Source organism: Daktulosphaira vitifoliae, unplaced genomic scaffold (assembly GCF_025091365.1).
Source record: "Daktulosphaira vitifoliae isolate Bord-2020 unplaced genomic scaffold, ASM2509136v1 Scaffold_5, whole genome shotgun sequence".
NCBI classification, from domain to species: Eukaryota; Metazoa; Arthropoda; class Insecta; order Hemiptera; family Phylloxeridae; genus Daktulosphaira; species Daktulosphaira vitifoliae.
Window position 1 is genome coordinate 29369290 of NW_026099576.1, and position 21171 is coordinate 29390460.

A 21171-nucleotide genomic window follows, 5' to 3' on the forward strand; every position below is an offset into this window, starting at 1 on the left:
TATATATATATATATATATATATATATTTATATATATGTAATAGTTAGTACATGTGTTAATAATTATACTACACAACAATAATATAAGTATTATTTTTTTTATTCGTCATACGCAATTATACAATTGTTGTTTTATTTTGAACTATCTTGTAACATACATTTTAAATAATATATTTTACTTTTATTGTAAAGTTAAGTGTTAGTTTATTAAGCAATAATTTAAATTTTATTCATAAAGATAACATTTATCTTTATGAATAAAATGGGCACATTTACTATGGCCATAGTAAAATAGTATATGCCCATAGTAAAATGTTTAATTTATCGTTAAATTTATTCTTTCCACGAAAACTAAATTTAATGTAACTGTTTATTAGATCATATTAATTATATTTATGACTTTATGAATAACTATTGGACGATAAAACCATATCATTTGAAAATTGATAAGAAAAAGTTAACTGCTACAAACCTTTTTAAGTTGATAAGATCGTGACAATTTAATTGTATACAATCCATTATATTAATATATAAAATTCTTCTGTTATAGAATTTAATTACAGCTATAAAAAATTCTCTTATTATGTATATAAATATAAGTATATATACATATGAATACTTATAATATTTACTGTGTTATCTTTAACTTCACTGTTATAATATTACTGTATTTTGAATATTGTTTCAAAAGACATAGACTACATTAAACAATTTTTTCAATGATTTTGAAAAATATTAAAATAATGACAATTTTGTCAATTATTTGTTTTATATCAAATGTTCAACTACTCCACCATAGTCATCCAGGAGAAATATTTTCAGGGCCATCTGACATTGTACACTCGGTAACAAATAATTGATTATTAATATTAATTTTTTCTTTATTTTTTAAAAAATGATACAAAATTTATACAATTATGCTAACAAACAATTTTTTTTTTGAAAATCGTTATCTACAAACATCAAGGTTTTCATTTATCATTTCATCATTTATTATTATAGAATAAAATTTCTCAATATTCGAACGTTTCCTATATTTTTATATATTATGTTGAGTCTGAAAAATAAAAACAAACATTTTTTATGCTAGATTTATTTTAATATGAATGGTGTCAAATGGATGTAAATATAAAAAAAAAATGTTTGAACTAATTTAAGAAAATTTTACACATGAAACATTTAATAAATTTTAAATTTTCTAGATGACAAAATAAAATATTTTGGAAAACAATTCTTTTTTATCATATATATTGGGATATCAAACATTTTTTAAATAATTCAAAAATAAAATCATCTCAGAATTTACGAATAATTGATCAGCCGAAATAGCACACCATAAATAATGTTCCTTTCATTCCTATGTGCAATGTTACATATCTTAAAACGTTTCATGGGATGTGAAAACATTCCATACATTATAACTACGGTGTTAAAGGTGGTATATCCCTGAGCTTTTTAACAATTGTTTTTTTCAACACTTATGAAATGTTTAAGGTATTTTACTTGTACTATCTTTGTGCTAAAACATTTGAAGTTTGACATAAATCAGGAGGTATCAAAATTCTTTCTGTACACACCAAGAGTTTATAATGAGAATACTTTAATTTATTTAAATTTTCTTTTAAAACCAATAATCCAGAGTGTAAAACAAACATTCTTAGTTATTAGTTTTATAGTATTATATAATGCCTAATTCTCTAGTCAGCCGATTAATTCAGATAGTACATTTTAAGTTTACAATTTATACTATTTTGAGATAATTTAAACTTCAACACCCAAAACCGTAATTCATTTTCAGCACTAAATGATACACCCTTTATTGAAGAATTATCATCACAATACACATTAATATTTGAATAGTAAATATCATCTGTATCACTAAAATTTTCACAACACTGTGATGTAGAACTATAATTAACATCTAAAGTTGAATTTATCTACATTCTAATATATGATGTATAAGCATATAAGAGTTATTTGATTTGTTTGAAAATGTTTTTTAGTTCTATTCTTCTAATTTTAATATAAAAAATTACATTTTACATAAATCAAAAAACTATATTGTCTTTCATTTAATTTGCCCCTTTGTACTCTTGTGTTAGCATATCTAAGCCAATCGGCAAATTTTATTTTTACATTAGAGTTTGCAAAAGTTTTTTGTCATTATCTTTAATACATTTACAAGAAGGAAATAAAACAAAATAAACTTAAGAAAAACTATACATAGTTGAATAATCAATATGACAACTCTTATAATGTTTGACATAGTAAACATTTGGCTATAATTTTTTTTTTAAATAACTATATGATATGATTTAAACGTAGTCTAAGAATGCAGAAATGCTTTAAAAAAATTATAGCTATTTGTAAATTGATGTTATAATAGTTATCAGTTAGATATATTCTTCTCTGTATAATAAATTGTAAAATTATTTATAAGTATTCTGATTAATTCAGAATTTCCCATTTAGTAGTTATATTATTCTGAAGACCAGTCCATGTACATTTACTAGCATATGGATTAGTAAACAGTTTGGTCAAAGACTTTGTTATATGCTTGTTGCCATCTCTTCTCCCAATAAATAATAAAATATTCCTATAGAAAAAACTCAAATTTTATTAAATTAAAAAAATTTAAAAATATATCTTATATTTTTGTAAAAATGTTGACTAGATTAATCCATTATAATTTTTTTTCTCGTAATAACTAAAAGTATAATTACCAATTTTGAAACAAAATTGCATTCAGAATGGCCAGTTTCAAGAAATAAAAATTTTTCAACATTATCAATAGGAAATTTTGATAGAAATAAATAGTCTAACAGTGCGTTTTTATTAACATTTTTGTTTGGACAATATCTTTTCAATATTTTCTACTTTTATAATATTCTATTTAACATCAAGTTCATTGTTAGATTTGTAAAAGTATAATCAAGAAAAATAAGCTAAAATGGAATATACATTTTACAAACAAGGTGGTTCGTTATTTTTACAATCACANAAAAATAAGCTAAAATGGAATATACATTTTACAAACAAGGTGGTTCGTTATTTTTACAATCACAAATAATTTTAAGCATTATTTTTTAATAATCCCAATGTATTTATGTCTAGCTAAAATGTATTTTTATAAAAGCTCAATCAAATAAGAAAGCCCTCCTCATAAACTGTATGGATTATTATACATTTTGATTTTTTTAACTTAAAAATTTGTTAAGAAGTTATTTATTCTTCAATGGCGTAATTACAGAGTCAAGCTCGTGTCCCCTGACAAAATCTAAGGATCGCTAAAGTATAATTTTCATTTAATATAGAATTTTTTTATGTTACCTTTTATATTTATGCTTACGTTTATTAATTTGTTTAGTTTTATTAGTTTGCTTGATTTAGTGAAGTAAAATGTTCGTACGTAACAGCTAACAGTTTTATTATATCATTGAACTAAGAGATATAAATAAACTATAGTAACAAAAAACAGTTATTTTTTCGTGCAAATTAAATTATTTTATATATTCATTTTAACCAATGGCGTATGCAGGTCTTTTTCAAGGTGGGTGTCCCGAGATATAAGAGAATATTTAACTCTTGTTTTATTGAATAATAATGTTAATAACAGATAATGATTTGATATTTTATTTGACATATTATATTAAAGTTCATAATAAAGATGTATTTTTTAATTCATTCTGTTAATTTACAATGTAAACGACTTTTTATTTTTAATTTCTTTTCGTTACTTTAAAAAATACCTGTTGGTAGACCTCATTCAAGAAAGACATCCCCTTAAATACTCTACTGAATTGTAAATGTTCTTTTTTATGAAATTAATTAAGAAATTTTTTTTTGTCACAAAAATGGAATGCATTGTAATATTTTTAATATATATCGCACAGTTGTTATTACATTTTGCGAATAAAAGTATTATAATAAACTATAAATTTATAGGTTGCTAACGCAGGAGAGAATGCAATCAATGGTGTATTAGATCTCCTTCCTTGTTTTGGATCAAAAAGTACACACGAAGAATGTAATGATAACCACCATAGTAATCACCAAAAAAACTGCTAATAAAAATATTGTTATATAAGATATGTAAACAATATACAGTTATTTATTATATTATTAGACCTAAATAAAAACTAAGCATAAAAGACCAATGAATTAAAAAAATATTTAAAACTTATGAAGGCCATAATATAATTTTTTAGCTTCGATGCGAAGCTAAGAAGGTATTAATTTTACTATGATGTGTTTTTTTATTTTTTTTGGCTTCGACGCTGTAATATTCTCCTTTTTTTTAAGTAATATATATTCCTTTCTTCTAAAAAGTATTTTAATAAATAATCCCGACGGAAAAAATTGGATTTTTAAAAAAAGTCGATGAGATATTAAAAAATTCGAACAAAAATAACAGTAAAAACCATTATATCAGGCCCATGAAAACGATTAAACTTAGTGGGTCATTCTTAAATATTAAACAACTATAACATCATAAAATTATTATACGAAAAATAAAACTTTTTTTAAATCCATTTTTATGATTTTTTTCTGATATTATTATGGTTTTATTACTTGAAGCCAGACTCAGGTTCTGCGTCAAAATTTTATAACAAATTTATCTAAATATTGTACACCCAAAAAAATGTTATTTTTCATATACTTGTTTTATTGGTTCAACAATTAACTATCATGAATATATTATTAAAATAATTATGAATATAATTTTTTTTCATAGGAAAATTTCGTGAAAAATCTTTGTAATTTATATTCTTAACTGTAAATTATCAATTATAATTATTATTGATTAATTTTTTAAATAATTATGCTACATTATATTATTTTCGTACGCTTTATACTATGTATGAACTTTATTTCATCATATACAAAGAAAATAAATTGTAAAAACTACTTATAAAGTAAATAATCAACTAGATATTTGGGAGTGTAATATGTCTCAGTTCTCAAATCAAAATTTTTATTGTCATCATTTTCATCATTTTTATCACTTGAGCTATGAGTATAATGTTTCTTTCTATCGATTGTATTAACACCAGGAATATAAAGTGGTCGATATATGTCTTCATGATTTCCTAATTGTTCTAAAAACATAATCATGAATTATAATTTTTATATCAAAAAATTAATACATTAATGATAATTAAAAATAGTATAAACAAGTGGCTATATAGCGAATAGAACACATATTGGTTAGTTATTAAAATTATTAACAGTGATAGGATGTAGTAAACAAAAAAACCTCTTTATTCCTTCTCTTTTAAATATTCAAAATAAATGTATTCTGATTGCTGTCTTAATACAAAAAAAAACACAAAAGGGAAGAAAAAGACGAGTGTTGAGCATATAAAAATAATAATGAGTCTAGGTTTGAGGTGTAAACAAAGTTGAAGACACAAATACTTTAGGAATAGGAAGGGATAAAAAATAGAGGTACCTGAGTATGAAGTGTAATCGAAGTACAAGACACAAATACTTTGAAAGTGTGGAGGAAAAAAGTAGACAAGTGTAAAGGGAGTCAATAGGAATGAACAAAGACTTGACTATATACAGTTAACTAGATGTTAAAACCGAGTACTGAGATTGATGAATTTAACCAAAGTATAGTGCTATGTACTAGAGTCGACAGACAACGATGGTCAGGTCCTCTGGGTTTACTAAGTTATAGGATGATTGCTAATTTTACAGTAATTGTTTTTTAATGTCAGTTCATCAGTCGATAGTAACGATACGCTGTTTGTGTTTTATTTTATAATATATTTAACAATAATGGTAACGTGACACCTACACAATGCTTATTTATTTTTTTGTCACTTATTAATGTTAAAAAAAAAAATATTGATTTGGTCATTTTTGAAAAAGTTATGACAATTTTAAGTGAAAAAAAAAAGGTAACGCAGTGGGTTCGTGGCACAGTATGGACGTGTCATAGTTGGGACAAGTATAGATGATATCTGGCAGTGTTTAAAATCACTATGATAAGAAACACTTCGATGCAAATCTGTAGATAGTGTTTAATTTTAAGAGATTGATAAATTATTTAAGAAACAACCATAACTCTTATTCCCTTAATTTTATCCCGATTTATAATTATAATATATGAATACATAATAATTATTGTAATTAAATTTAGTATGAAATTGATATTTAATAATATTGTAATTTTTACGAAAATATTATAAAAATAAAAAGGAGTTGTATATATTCATATACTTTTAACGCGTATAAAAATTTTAAGTGATTGATGCAATACTTTTTAATAAAACAATTTTGTTACTTATGAATAAATACACTAGACTACAAGGGTTTTTTATCAGAAACAAAAATATACTTTTCTAAATCATCTTTTCGCGATATTTTCAAATGTGCAATTAAACTTTTTCTATTACTTCTAAGTTTTAATATTATTACTTATCATTAAAAAATAAGTATTTATATATAAATAAAAAATAATTAAGAACAAAAAAAAAAAATTGTTTTAAATTAATACGGATTTTGATTATTAATATATAAAAAATAAAGAATAGACATATTTAACCTATTTTTTTAATCGTTTAAAGTTGATTTTTGTGAATGCTTATAATAAAAAAAAATTTATTTATTTTACCATAACTTTTGTTCAATTGGCAAGTTTGACATTGACATCATTAAATAGAAAATTTTATGAGAATTAAAAAAATTGTGTCGTTAAGATTAATATGTAGTTAGGAAGTTTTATAAATACTATTTATAATAAATTTATCCAAATAGCTCAATATTTTTTTGCATTTTTATCGTAATAGATAACTTAAATAGAAGTAATAGTAATCATTTCCAAATAACTTTTGGTGTCAAAAAGATTGTGCGATTGAAATATTCAGAACTTAATTAATTTTAATGATTTACTTTAACTGAATGAACCAATCAAAACAAAGTTGTTAAAAAGATTTACTCAATTAAGCATATTATAAAATTTGATTTTAATTGTAAAAATCCATCGTTAAATTCAGGTGAATCTAAAAATCATTTTTTTTTTTATATTTATGATTTATATAGCTACATATTACAAAAAAATTCGGAATACTATAGACTGGTTGTAGCACACACAAATAGAGTTAAAAAATTAATAAATTACAAAGTAAAATTATTTACTTTTGTAGTTGAATAATTTTATCATATCAAATCTAATTCGACAATAAATACTTTAAGAAAATTAGAAATTAATGATTTTAATTGTTTGTATGGAAAATGCTGGTTAAGCTACTTTTTATTTAAATAAGGAATATTTTTTAATTTTTGAGGGTATTATCGTCAACTAGATACGAATTGTAGTTATTTGACGTATTGTAGAAAAAAGTCGGACAAATTAGAGCAGAGAAAATAAATAATAGTCACAAAAAAATATTTTCTCAGCTTTGCATCAAAGCTAAAACTTAAAAAATGTAAAATAACTTTAATATAAATAAAAAATTTCTTCTCGTGAGTGGCGACACAGTGATGGAATCCTTGATCTTTATTGAAGTTATTGAATCTAAATGAGATAAATATCAGAGCAGTTGAAAATTTATTCTAACTTAAAAAGAATTAAGAAGAAATGCAAAAACTTCATTGCCATACGGGGGTTGGGAACCTTGTACCCCCAGCGTGTTAAACACATGTTTTACCGACTCGGCAACCGTACGTCGCTACCGTTGAACGTAAAAATTGGCTATTTAAGGTAATTCAAATTTCAAAGTTATTTTTCTCGACTTCAAAAAGCAAAAAAATTTAGATAAGTTTAACTTTCTATGCTACATCAATTATAGTTTCGATGCTTTCGATTTCTTTCAATGATACGTCAAAAGATCGCAAATCGTATCTAGTCAAAGACATTACCCTCAAAAATTGAAAAAATTTCTCTCGTTCTCCGTAAATGTCTTAAATTAAAGCTAATGTAATATACTTTATTATGGAAAAACAAATTTCGGACTTTATTTTACCTTCACGGTGAAAATGGCTATCAAATGCTATTTTTGTGTGAAAATTCTCGATTTTGTATTTTAAATTTTTAACTTTATTATACTATAACTTTTTGAAAAATGCAATACAATTTAGTACAATCACGAAAAAGTATATTAACTTACCAATAGGAATATTATTTTTTATTGTATTTATAGTTGTTACCCAATTAGAGAATGATTTATGAGAAAATTTTTTTGCTATTTCAAAATAATACTGATATTTTTTTAATTCTGATACAAATAATACAATTTCATTAACACTCTTTTCAGTAATATCATAATAGCTACTAATATTGCAATTTATGCTATATGTATCAAGTGACTGACTAAAACAGTTTCTTAAAATATTTTTTTTCATATAATCACTGATATGTTTTGAAATTTTTTGTATTTCACTGCTTAAGAATAAATCCTTACGTTCTTTGAAAGAAGAAATAACTTTGTATGATAAATTAAAAACACGATCAATGGTCGTTGTACATTGTTCTATAAATAAATTCATATCCTTAAAGGATTTCATATTTTCAATAATATTTTGACCCATATCAATAATTTTATATTTCATCTCGTTTTTTAATTCCTCATTTTTAAATTCACAAGCTAAAAGGAATTTTCTGACTAATGAAAAATAAAAACGTATAATCATCATAATTGGACGAACTGTTGCTGCATTTACCAAATTTATAAATGCTTGTAAATTTTGTAAGTCAAAATCGAACTTGACGAAACGAAACACATCCAATAACTTAATTTGATAATTATTAGAACTATATAATAACAACGGGGCATATCGAACCATGTCTAAAACATCGTTTAGTTCATTGTCGCTGTTGTATCTAACATATTGTTTTGCTTGAGAACCCGATTCAAGATCTAGCTCCAAAAAACAAGGCCGATTTTCCATCAAATCGTAAAACAAAACATTTTTCGGATTGAAAATATTGAATGATTTTCTTTCAAAAGCCAACGCTAACTGTTTTATTATGTCACAATAATTTTTTAATTTTTCATTATTTTCCATCACAAACATGTCTCTTAAAGTCAAATATTCTTTCATAATTTTAATTATTTTATTATTTAGTTTTTCGATTTCATTACGTAAGACTTCCAGGCTGTGTTTTATTGGCTCTTGAAAATTAGTTAGATATATGAAATCATTTTTAACTGATATATTTAAACAGTTTTCATTTAAAAAATATTTCAATCTTCCTACAATTGAACGATGTAGAATTTTATAGCCTTCAAGCAAATTCTGTGATTTATCAGATCTACTGAACTCGCCATATTTATTTTTAGCAATCATATTTATAGATTCCGAAACGTTGTTCAAGTATAAATTTACAGTCATTAAATCTGCTGCGATATACTTCTCGTCCATTTCATGTAATGAATCTAACATTATCATAACAATTTCGCCATGAGATTTTACTACTTTTCCATAATCTTTTAATTCAGGTTCAGAAATATTATTTTCGAAATTAAATAAATATTGCTCATTGTACTTGAAATAATTAAACAAATGTTTAGAGAAATTACAATGCAACTCTAAAGGGTCTAAGGAAATTGAATATTTTTTGTAAATGATAACACATACAAAAAGTTTAATTATGATCATTTTGACGTACACTACACTAATAAAAAATTCAAGCAGTCTTCAACAAAATACTTCCAAAAGTATCACATGTTTTATAAGTATGCTAAAAATAAGAGTAAATATAATACAATGATTTATTTACTTACAACAGAAAATGTATATCTATAATATAATTCTATTTGCTTTAATTTAATTTATATTTCAAAAAATATGTTTCAATTTTTATTGTTTTAGTTAATCTACTTTTACGTTATGCCTGTACAAAATATAGATTTAAGTTTATTCCTTTTATTTTTTTTCTTTTAGCTTCGGTACAAAGCTGACATGGTAACGTATATTTGGTGATATGTTTAATGTACGAATACCCGTCTCTCTCATCAGCCGCCTTATAACATCGCAAGTTCAGCCTGAAGTTTATCAATAAAACCACGGCCAGCAACTGAGCGTCAGCAGTAGAAGATCTACTGAATAAGTGTAATTAATAATTTTTTTTTTTTNAATTCTTATTTAATTGAAGATATTACCCTTAAAAATTGAAAGAGAATCCCTTATTTAAATACAAAGTAGCTTAACCAGCCTTTTCCATACAAACAATTAAAATCATTAATTTATAATATTTTTAAAGTATTTATTGACGAATTAGATTTGATATGATAAAAGTATTCTACTACAAAAGTAAATAATTTTACTTTGTAATTTAGATTCTTTTTAAACACCAAAAGTTATTTAGAAATAATCACTAATTTTTAAGAAAAAAAGTGAAAAAAAAATGACAAAATTTACCGATTCTAAAAATTGTAATTGTTTTGGAGACTTCCCCCATTTGCGGAGAATGAGGGCTAAATTTTCAATTTTTGAAGATAATGTCTTCAACTATATACGATTTGTGATCTTTTGACGTTTTGTTAAGAAAAATCAGCCCAGTGAGAGCTGAGAAATAATAGTGACAGACACAAAAAAATAAAATAAACACATCTTGGTAAAATTAATATCTTCTCAGCTTCGCACTGAAGCTAAAAAAGTTAAAAAAAATTTAAATAGTGCTAAGTTTAATACAATTTTTATTGTTAGATTAATCTTTTGACGTATCGACGAACAAAATCAATCCAGTAAGTGCTGATCATTTGTGTCAAAAAAAAAAAAACAAATAATATAATAATAATAACATATAGTAAAATTAATACTATCTTAACTTCCCATCGATGTTAAAAAAATAATTTATAGTATGACTATGTTGGAATTCCATGTATATAAAATAGAAATATCAAAAAAATTTCATCAAATAAAAATTTAATTACTTGAATTAAACAATACATCAATTTTTGTAAAAAATTATTTATTTTAAAACAAGTTACAAAATTAAAAGTTTTTTGTGAGTACAGTATGATGAAACATTAAGATACTTTTATCAGTAAAAAAAATGAAAAAGCTGTTTAAAATTTGAAAGTATATTTTCTTTCTTATTTAAACTAATCTGGTTTGTTTTAACATAGAATTAAGCAATAATGGCCAGGTAAATGTTATGTATACAAAGTGATAGACAGAGAAAAAACTCATAGTTATATTAATACTTTCTCAACTTCGACATGATGATTAATTATTCTAGTTACACATACCAACTTTTAAGAAAGAATAGGGTACACATTACAAATAAAATATATTGAATAAATATTATTAGACATTAGTCAATTTGGTAACTTTTTTTTTCATTGCTTCTATTATGTTAATATTATATCTCGACAATTACATAAAAGTTAGTTGCTATAATTATTGTTATGAATTACCGAAATGAAACGATATTAATTATTAATTGTATAACACAGAGTGGGCGTGGTGTAGCACGGTGGACACACTAAATGTTGACAAAACCTTAGTGTTAAGTCACGTCTGCCACCGTAGTATACGGATGGGTGACTCTACGTGCGTTTTACGGTGGAAAAAAGTACCATGTTCCAAGTGTAGAAGGCAACGGAAAACCACTGCACTTATTCCTTCCCAGTAAAACAATGACAAGGCAAGACCTTTAGTAGAGAATGAGAATGAATAACAAAGAGTAAAGTATGTACCATACAAATTGAAAAATAAATATAGTTTAAAAAAACTAAAAAACACGCTTTTAAAGAACATTGAACTAAAAAGTTAAAAATAATTTTTAAAATAAGCGTAAAACAATAATGAACGAAATGTACTAATATTATTGTTTTACGCTTATTTTAAAAATTATTTTTAACTTTTTAGTTCAATGTTCTTTAAAAGCGTGTTTTTTAGTTTTTTTAAACTATATTTATTTTATAATTTGTATGGTACATACTTTACTCTTTGTTATTCATTCTCATTCTCTACTAAAGGTCTTGCCTTGTCATTGTTTTACTGGGAAGGAATAAGTGCAGTGGTTTTCCGTTGCCTTCTACACTTGGAACATGGTACTTTTTTCCACCGTAAAACGCACGTAGAGTCACCCATCCGTATACTACGGTGGCAGACGTGACTTAACACTAAGGTTTTGTCAACATTTAGTGTGTCCACCGTGCTACACCACGCCCACTCTGTGTTATACAATTAATAATTAATATCGTTTCATTTCGGTAATTCATAACAATAATTATAGCAACTAACTTTTATGTAATTGTCGAGATATAATATTAACATAATAGAAGCAATGAAAAAAAAAGTTACCAAATTGACTAATGTCTAATAATATTTATTCAATATATTTTATTTGTAATGTGTACCCTATTCTTTCTTAAAAGTTGGTATGTGTAACTAGAATAATTAATCATCATGTCGAAGTTGAGAAAGTATTAATATAACTATGAGTTTTTTCTCTGTCTATCACTTTGTATACATAACATTTACCTGGCCATTATTGCTTAATTCTATGTTAAAACAAACCAGATTAGTTTAAATAAGAAAGAAAATATACTTTCAAATTTTAAACAGCTTTTTCATTTTTTTTACTGATAAAAGTATCTTAATGTTTCATCATACTGTACTCACAAAAAACTTTTAATTTTGTAACTTGTTTTAAAATAAATAATTTTTTACAAAAATTGATGTATTGTTTAATTCAAGTAATTAAATTTTTATTTGATGAAATTTTTTTGATATTTCTATTTTATATACATGGAATTCCAACATAGTCATACTATAAATTATTTTTTTAACATCGATGGGAAGTTAAGATAGTATTAATTTTACTATATGTTATTATTATTATATTATTTGTTTTTTTTTTTTTGACACAAATGATCAGCACTTACTGGATTGATTTTGTTCGTCGATACGTCAAAAGATTAATCTAACAATAAAAATTGTATTAAACTTAGCACTATTTAAATTTTTTTTAACTTTTTTAGCTTCAGTGCGAAGCTGAGAAGATATTAATTTTACCAAGATGTGTTTATTTTATTTTTTTGTGTCTGTCACTATTATTTCTCAGCTCTCACTGGGCTGATTTTTCTTAACAAAACGTCAAAAGATCACAAATCGTATATAGTTGAAGACATTATCTTCAAAAATTGAAAATTTAGCCCTCATTCTCCGCAAATGGGGGAAGTCTCCAAAACAATTACAATTTTTAGAATCGGTAAATTTTGTCATTTTTTTTTCACTTTTTTTCTTAAAAATTAGTGATTATTTCTAAATAACTTTTGGTGTTTAAAAAGAATCTAAATTACAAAGTAAAATTATTTACTTTTGTAGTAGAATACTTTTATCATATCAAATCTAATTCGTCAATAAATACTTTAAAAATATTATAAATTAATGATTTTAATTGTTTGTATGGAAAAGGCTGGTTAAGCTACTTTGTATTTAAATAAGGGATTCTCTTTCAATTTTTAAGGGTAATATCTTCAATTAAATAAGAATTGTAACAATTTGACGTATCGTTGAAAAAATTAGGTCAAGTGCGGGTTGGCAAATAAATCGATCCACGAAAAAAAAAACACATATTAAAATAATATTAACATGAATATAAATTTCTTCTTACGAGGGGAGACTATAGTGATGAGATTCTTTATATTTATTGAAGTTATTAAATCTAAATGAGATAAAAATCAAATGATTTCAAAATTTTTTTCTAACTAAAAAATAAATGCAAATATTATTTGCCACAGGGGGATTTGATCCTCGTACCCTTAGCGTGAAAAACACAAGTGTTACCGATTCGGCAACTCTCCGTCGCTTTCATCGCTTAATAAAATTAATAATTTAAGCTAATTCCAATTTTAAAGTTACTTTTTCGGTGCAAGACGGTCGCTTGCTATGAGAGAGTAGAAGATCGGAGGTTGGGCTTCAATAAGATACGTCAGAAATTCATAAACTGCATGTTTAATTTTATCACTAAAATGTGTCATCATTGTAGTTGGGGGCAATAGAAATATATAGTTAGAAAAAAAACATTGCATGATTGTGTTTTTGTAACATTGCATCAATAGGATATCATAAACGTTAAAATAATGTTACTTATCAACATGTATACCATTATTACATCGGAACAATTTTTAAACATTGAATGAATGTGTTTTGTAATATTTCATACACTTTTTGTTATTTAAATAATGTTATTACATGATAAAACTAAAAATTTTTTCAACGAAATAATTATAAGATTTTGCATTAATGTTACTTAGTAATGTTTTTTGATAATCATAAACCAAAAAAACCGCAACATTTTGTAACATAAATTTCACAGTGGTTTTTCTTCTTCAAATCAATGCATTCATACTCAATTACAAAGTGTTATCTAATAAAAATAGTCCCAGTTTTTTTTTTTTATAATGATTTGTACGTAAAATTGTATAGACTAAAATATAATTTATTTTTATAAACCATTGTAAAAATAAGTTTCTTAAAGAAATAATTATTACTAAGGATAAATTTTAGGTATACATTTTGAATGTTAAATGGGAAAATTATATTTTTTTCTATTAAATGGAGTAAAATATATTACGAATTGCAAGTACTTCTATTGGTTGTCTGAAGTATCTCTTTAATTTTAACAACAGTATGAACAACATGTTTTTATTTCAGTAGGTAATGGAAAACCTCTACATTTACTTTTTCCATAATATAATAGATCAACATAAGTTGGTTGGCGTCAACCGACTTATTCCAGTTGTATAAAAAAATGTAAATTCATGTATATTTGATCAAAATAGTCAAATATTTTCATATAATCTGTATAAATTTAAAAGCATTCAGTTGATGCGATTGCGTAGTTTTTGTAATGAATATAATATACTTTTTATTAAAATCAATTATTAAAATATTTATAATGTTTATAAAATAATAGCTCAATTATTATACAAATTTACTTTGAATAAAAAATATACTTTAATAAATAAATAAATAATTAAATTTAATAGTAGACTACGGTAAAATACTTGTTAAATTACGCCACCTACCATATTAGAGAATAAAATGTGATGGGATTACTCGAATCTGTGCTAGATAGCACCACATTTTTCATTTTCAAATTACTTTAGTTCATTATTTTCCAAATATTTCTGTGAATTATTGATTATAATAAAATTTTAAACTATAATTCATAATATTTTACTAACAAATATATATTTATGGTGAAAAATACATAAAATGTAACTATTAATAATTCAACAAAAAAAAAAAAGGTATATTTGAATTTACTTATTAATTTGTTCTAATTAGTTAAAATAAAATACTAAGAACATTTATTGCTCATAAAAATTTACATAAAATTAGAAAAAATGTAATTTATAGTAATTTTGTGTAAAAAAAATATGTTTACCTGTCATAAAACGATTCTATCTAATGTAAAGTAACGAAAATGGCATTGATAAAATATCATTAGTACTATAAAATGTTATCGCTTAAAAATATTCGGCATATTAAGTATCGTTAATAAAAATAAAATTATAAATTGAAAACGTTATTTGGCATATAACACTTGTTTTACATAAAAATAATGAATCAACAAGACAAACGCTAAAAATTGAACGACCCGACTAATAAATACCAAACTATCAAATTTAAATACTATACACTAAGAATTTATTGATATTCTTCGTGTCAGTATTACTATCACAACATCATATTTAATTGCATTTTTTATCTACATACTATCGTTTTTGTTCTGTAATTACTATAGTATGACTAAATGTGCAAGGTCTGGTTCTGTCTTTAAAATACCTTTAGCCTCTTGCAGAAATGATTCAATTTCATTGCTTAAATTCTAAAATTTTAATAATTTTAAAGACTATGACCATATTAAAAAAAATGATAAAAACAGATGCACTTGTATTACTTGTTTAGGTTTGAGTTGAAATAATCGCTTCAGTCCTTGTTGAATATAAAAAAATAGAAGTCCTCGAAATCTAGTAAATCCTGGATCCAACACATCGGCTAATTTTAATAATTCTATACATATTTTAAAATTGTTTTCCAATTGACAAATTGTTAAATCTGTAAATTTAATTAATATATTTGTTTCATAAATAGCTCATTGATTTTTTTTTATAGAATTTATAAATAAATGTAAAACTTTTATAATTCTAAAAATTAAATTAATTGATGAATTTCATTTGTAAAATTCATATTATTATCATAATAATTATATTGGTGAATTATTCAAAATGTTTAAAATATAAATATTTTTTATGTTGATATTTATAAAATATAAATAAAATAAAATATTTTTCTTAATTAGGTACAAAAACTACCTAGTATTTTAATGCTATACATTTGAACTAGTGTATATTTAATTTTGACGATGATGAAGTGGTTGCTGTGAAATAGAGGAGTTATTTTTTGATCTAAAAAATACTCTAAAGTAGCTAGATCAATGTTTTTGCCTAAACTTTGTATACGACGTTCTATTTCTGATATTTTTAGATTATAAATATTCCAATTATGTTCTATTCTACACAACTCATTACATTTCAGCTGATACGGTGTTACGTAATCACCACATCCTGAACATACCACGGATGACAAATGTGTTCCAAACTCTGTCAAATCTAAGCATCGTTCACACTCACAAATAAAACATTTAGCTGCCTTCAAATGATTACGACGATTAAATGTGGGCCACAAGGATTGAGTATATGTCGCTGTTATTGTTTCACCTTTTTTAATGTTAACAGTACTTAACAGTCGAATTTCACCATTGTTTCCAGTAAAGACGTGTTTAGTGTTGGGTTTGCAATTATGAGCCAACATCGAAGCTTCTGCGTAAACTGCTCTCATTTTTGCTCCTCCACTGTATCGCACTTCAAATGCATTAGTATCTAAAATAGCTGCTGTTTCCAATATGTCTTTATCGACAAGTCCAGAAGTTCTCATGCCTAGTCGGTCCAACATAAATTCTACAAGGTTTATCCGATAAATATTATATAGTGGCGTATTCGAACGCGCTTCTAAGTGCGACTGAAGACGGCGAAATTTTTCATTATTATTACCTTTAAGTAGTAAGCACCTGAGAGGTAATACGAAACAATATGCAGAAAAAGAAAAACAATTTTCAAAGTTTTGGTCAACGCTAAACGGGCTGTGACCCGTGATTAGACGACACTCAGCCTCAGAATGATGTTGTCCACATAATGGATAATTATCACAAGTCGGCCAACCACAACTAGGACACTTGTAAATAGCTGTTCGAAGTTTTACGTGGCATGCCAGACATACAGGTGGTGAAGCGGCTTTCGGTCCATACGCTAATGGTGTTTCAATCAATAAAGTCTCACAAGCTATTATATCTTCCCGGGCTACCCAGTGTCTACCAAGTGTTTTTGACTCACGCACTTCATATAAAAGTCGATGACATGTATTTTTGTGCTTCATCCAATCATTGAGCTGATGTTCTCTGCCACAATAATATACTCGATTGCATTTTCCACATCGGTGTCCAGCTGGTTTTCGGCATACAAAACATTGTGCTTTTGTTTCTAAGACGACAGCCATGGGATAAGCATGAAACAGTAGTGTAAATATACTGAGGAGTTTACAATTAGAAAGGGTAATTTTATATTGAACCAATAGCAGTGTATGCCAAGACACATTCCAATCGATGCAAAAATAAATATACGCATAAATGTTTCTATATAACTTTTTGGTATTCGAAATCCGTGCTAATCATTTTTAGCCATTAGATACATTTCCTTTTGGAATTTTTACGGCTAAGGTTTAAGTGCAACGAAAAAATAAAAACAAAAGCTATTCAGATGAAAAGTCATCTCGTTTAACATAACATAGTCATAAAAAGTCCCGAGGGTCTTATGAGATTCCTTTCAGTGGCTCATATAGTCAAAGAAAAAAATTGAGCATATTTTTACTGCATATCTGAGTTTTTATAGAGTTCAATTTTATGCCAGCCAATAAAGTATAAAAATAAAAAAATAGCACGTATCCATGCATAAGGGTGAAAAAGATAAGTTGACAGCGTACGGAGAAGGTTGCTAGCGAATCACTAGAGGGTAGAAAAAACAAGTGCATATGGTTTGTATAACATTACGATATTATGATGTTCACTTGTAGAAAAAAAAGTTTTTTTTAAACAATACAATATTCATCATTTTGGACGACGGCTATCCTTATAGAGTTTATTTGAATAAGGTATTAACTTGGAGGGACACAATATGTTTTTTATAAGTTGCAAATACGTATACAAAAACTGTCACACTTAATATGTCTATTGAATGTTTAATGGACAAACATGAGTCAGGTGGATTACAAGGAAATTTTAGTAGAATAAAAAAATACTGTGAATGTATATGCTGGTAAATAGAATAATTCACTGTGAATTAACGAGGGTTGACATAATATTTTTCACTGGAATAAAACAAATGATAAGTGACAACAGTAAAGGGTGACTCTGTGGAGTTGTTACAGCATGTGTTCGTTTGTCCTAAAATATTCATCAACCAATGTTATGTAGTAAATGTTCAAATGTGTATGTTGAATGCATATTAAAAACTAATAAATATTAACAATTTTCAAACTACTTTTCACCATCCCATCAGTTCGCCATCTCATCACCAATGATTTTAAAAATAAAATTTGATACATTTATATGCTTTAATTTGCTAATGTCTATTTGAGATTTCACTGATACTTTTAATATTTAGAAAATCTAACAATAATCTTTTTTCTAATAAAAATAGTTACAACAGTATTAAACATTTTTTAAGACCCGTAAAAATTATATAGAAAAAAGTACTAATTAGATTGAAATATTTTATTGACAATAAGGCGATTAGTCTAGTTACTGAACAACTCTCAATTAATGAAAATTGTTAGATTTTTATGTTGGGTAATTATATTAATTAATGATTATTGCTTCAAAACCAAAATTTTAAGCACTGATTTTGTCATTTGAATGTATTTTAAATTTTTGGACTTGCATTTATTTTGCAACATGATTTTTTGATTTGATATCGTTAAAAATTCAAAATAGCTGGAATGATTAATTTAAAAAAATACTCAAATATAAATCGTAGAATTAAAGTTTTATTAAACGTCAATAAATTTTTAATTGTTCAATAACTAGATCAATTACTAAACAACTTAAAATTTTTATCTCAAATGTTAATACCAAAGTGTATTAGTTATAGATTTGAGTAAAACTCTATCAACTTAAATTTTTTATCTATATTTTAAATTTAAATATGGAACAATTTCAAAACTAGATATTATGTACATTTTTTAACTTCAGTAAACATTGTGCTATGTTGGATTTAAATTATCAAGAAATTAAGGATGTTGATTAAATCAAGTTAAAATCAGTTAAAGTATTAGTTTATTTAATTTAGGTGAACTATGATAACTAATGTTGACAAAATATTTATAGTAAAAAATTATAACAAAACCAGTATTTTTGTGATACTATTTTTTGATAATATTATTATTTTAAAATTTTATCAAATAAATTAAAAAGATATTGAATTTTAACAATTTTATTCTTTGATAAAATCTTACTTTGATTATTCAATTAAAAAATAAATAATTATTATTATTATAGTTTGAAATATGTTTCATAATTTATAATGAAACAATATACGATAATTATTTAATTATATTTCTTTAATATATGAAATATATAGATGTAGTTTCTGTGGTTATCTAATAAACTAATATAAATAGAAAAAACACTTTCAGTTTTTTAAGCAACATATTTTTAGAAGTAAGGAATATGATTTTTCTTATTATCTTTTAAGTTACAAATTTAAAATTTTTACTCATGAATCAATAACTTATGACCAGTTTTTCATCATAATCAAGATTTATAAGAAATAGAATATTCATCGATATTTGATTCACTGTATTTATTGAAATTTACAAATTATCAGTTAACATAAAATTATTATTTTATTTAGAGAAAATCAGCACCACTTCCATGGAGAATGATTTTTACAGTATTTATTATTTTGGTTATTGCTATGTTACTGTGCATCGTTTTTACTATTATTTACTCCTTATTATTTATGTTTTGGTATTTTTCTAGATTTTTCATGTATCTTTAAAAATAAAAGTATGAAATTTGATTCATACTAACAAGTTTTTTGTTTATTTAAATCATTATAATTAATTTCACGAACAAATCAAATATAAACTATATTAACTTTTTAAAATTTATATTTATCGAATTTTCAATTGTTTTTATTTTATGTTGAGATATCAAATAAAGATGTTTTGTTAACTGTAGGATTAGTTTTTGATTACCTGATTTGCTACTGATCCTAATTTACCAGATTATATAGACTCGATGAAAGTAGAAAAAAATAAAAGATGAAAACATGATACTTTGTTAAGAGCTGATAATTTTAGTGATAGTTTTATAAAGTATATTTTATATAAAAATAATTTTTTGTCGTAAATACCATACTATTTTCAGTAGTGTTACATACATAAAAAATGGATGGTTACTTTTATTTTATTTTAGATTTAAGTTACTCGTAGTATTTCAGTTTTTATGTGAATAATTAAATAGAACATTAGTACCTATGATAAAAATATTTAGCAGAATAATTTAGTATATTCATAGTTTTTGAAAATTCGAATATTTTTCATTATATAAGAGCAACATAAATAGATTATCATTTTTTGTTGCTTATGTCATAAAATATTAGATGAATTTTTAAAATGTTTTTATTAAACTTGTATTGTACAATAATTTTAAATAATTATTATGTTGTCTGGCAGTGCAATAGTGAGAAAAAATAAAAAATAAAATACTTCTCAGATCAACATTGTCCAAAGAGTAAACGACGGCCAAAGAATAGAAGGTAATTGAAACGTTACGAGCTCTCGGGGCACCGTCATCAACAGGCTTCGGTCGCTAAGCATGCGTCAGAATGGTATACCGCCTGCACCTCCTCAACACACCAGTTGTTCCCCTTGACACCACCACCACTACCACAGCACGAGCATTGCTATCACTACCAACGGGGACCCTAGCCTCTTTTGTATGACGATATTTTCTTCTTTTTCTTCAGTGGCATTCTTTGAACGCTCCCCGTTTTCTTTTCTCCCGCCTTTCTTTCTTTTGCCCTTCTTCCCTTTCTTCCGTTTCTTATATCCCCGATTTCCACCTCACCCACCTTACAC

General features: G+C 25.0%; 2 protein-coding genes across 2 annotated transcripts; both read right to left on the reverse strand.

Annotated features, from left to right (window-relative positions):
- Positions 1-4677: 4677 nt before the first annotated feature.
- On the reverse strand, positions 4678-9657 carry LOC126907772 (uncharacterized). Its single transcript, XM_050689358.1, has 2 exons — positions 8118-9657; positions 4678-5099 (listed from the first exon to the last, which is right to left on the reverse strand). The coding sequence occupies exons 1-2, from the start codon at positions 9607-9609 to the stop codon at positions 4906-4908; spliced, it is 1686 nt and encodes a 561-aa protein (XP_050545315.1). The 5' UTR covers positions 9610-9657; the 3' UTR covers positions 4678-4905.
- Positions 9658-15358: 5701 nt separating this feature from the next.
- On the reverse strand, positions 15359-17565 carry LOC126907773 (SET domain-containing protein SmydA-8-like). The gene is made up of 3 exons (XM_050689359.1): positions 16290-17565; positions 15875-16032; positions 15359-15802 (listed from the first exon to the last, which is right to left on the reverse strand). Exons 1-3 carry the CDS (start codon positions 17527-17529, stop codon positions 15713-15715), a joined length of 1488 nt encoding a protein of 495 aa, XP_050545316.1. The 5' UTR covers positions 17530-17565; the 3' UTR covers positions 15359-15712.
- Between the last annotated feature and the right edge of the window lie 3606 nt (positions 17566-21171).

What these genes read in the sequence shown, in the direction of transcription:
- LOC126907772 (XM_050689358.1), bottom strand. Translation starts at nt 9,609, where the DNA reads ATGATCATAATTAAACTTTTTGTATGTGTTATCATTTACAAAAAATAT. An exon ending in AAAAAATAATATTCCTATTG is followed by an intron (nt 5,100 to 8,117) that starts GTAAGTTAATAT and finishes TTATGTTTTTAG; the next exon opens with AACAATTAGGAAATCATGAA.
- LOC126907773 (XM_050689359.1), bottom strand. Translation starts at nt 17,529, where the DNA reads ATGGCTGTCGTCTTAGAAACAAAAGCACAATGTTTTGTATGCCGAAAA. An exon ending in GTATAGCATTAAAATACTAG is followed by an intron (nt 16,033 to 16,289) that starts GTAGTTTTTGTA and finishes TTAAATTTACAG; the next exon opens with ATTTAACAATTTGTCAATTG. An exon ending in TTCAACTCAAACCTAAACAA is followed by an intron (nt 15,803 to 15,874) that starts GTAATACAAGTG and finishes TTAAAATTTTAG; the next exon opens with AATTTAAGCAATGAAATTGA.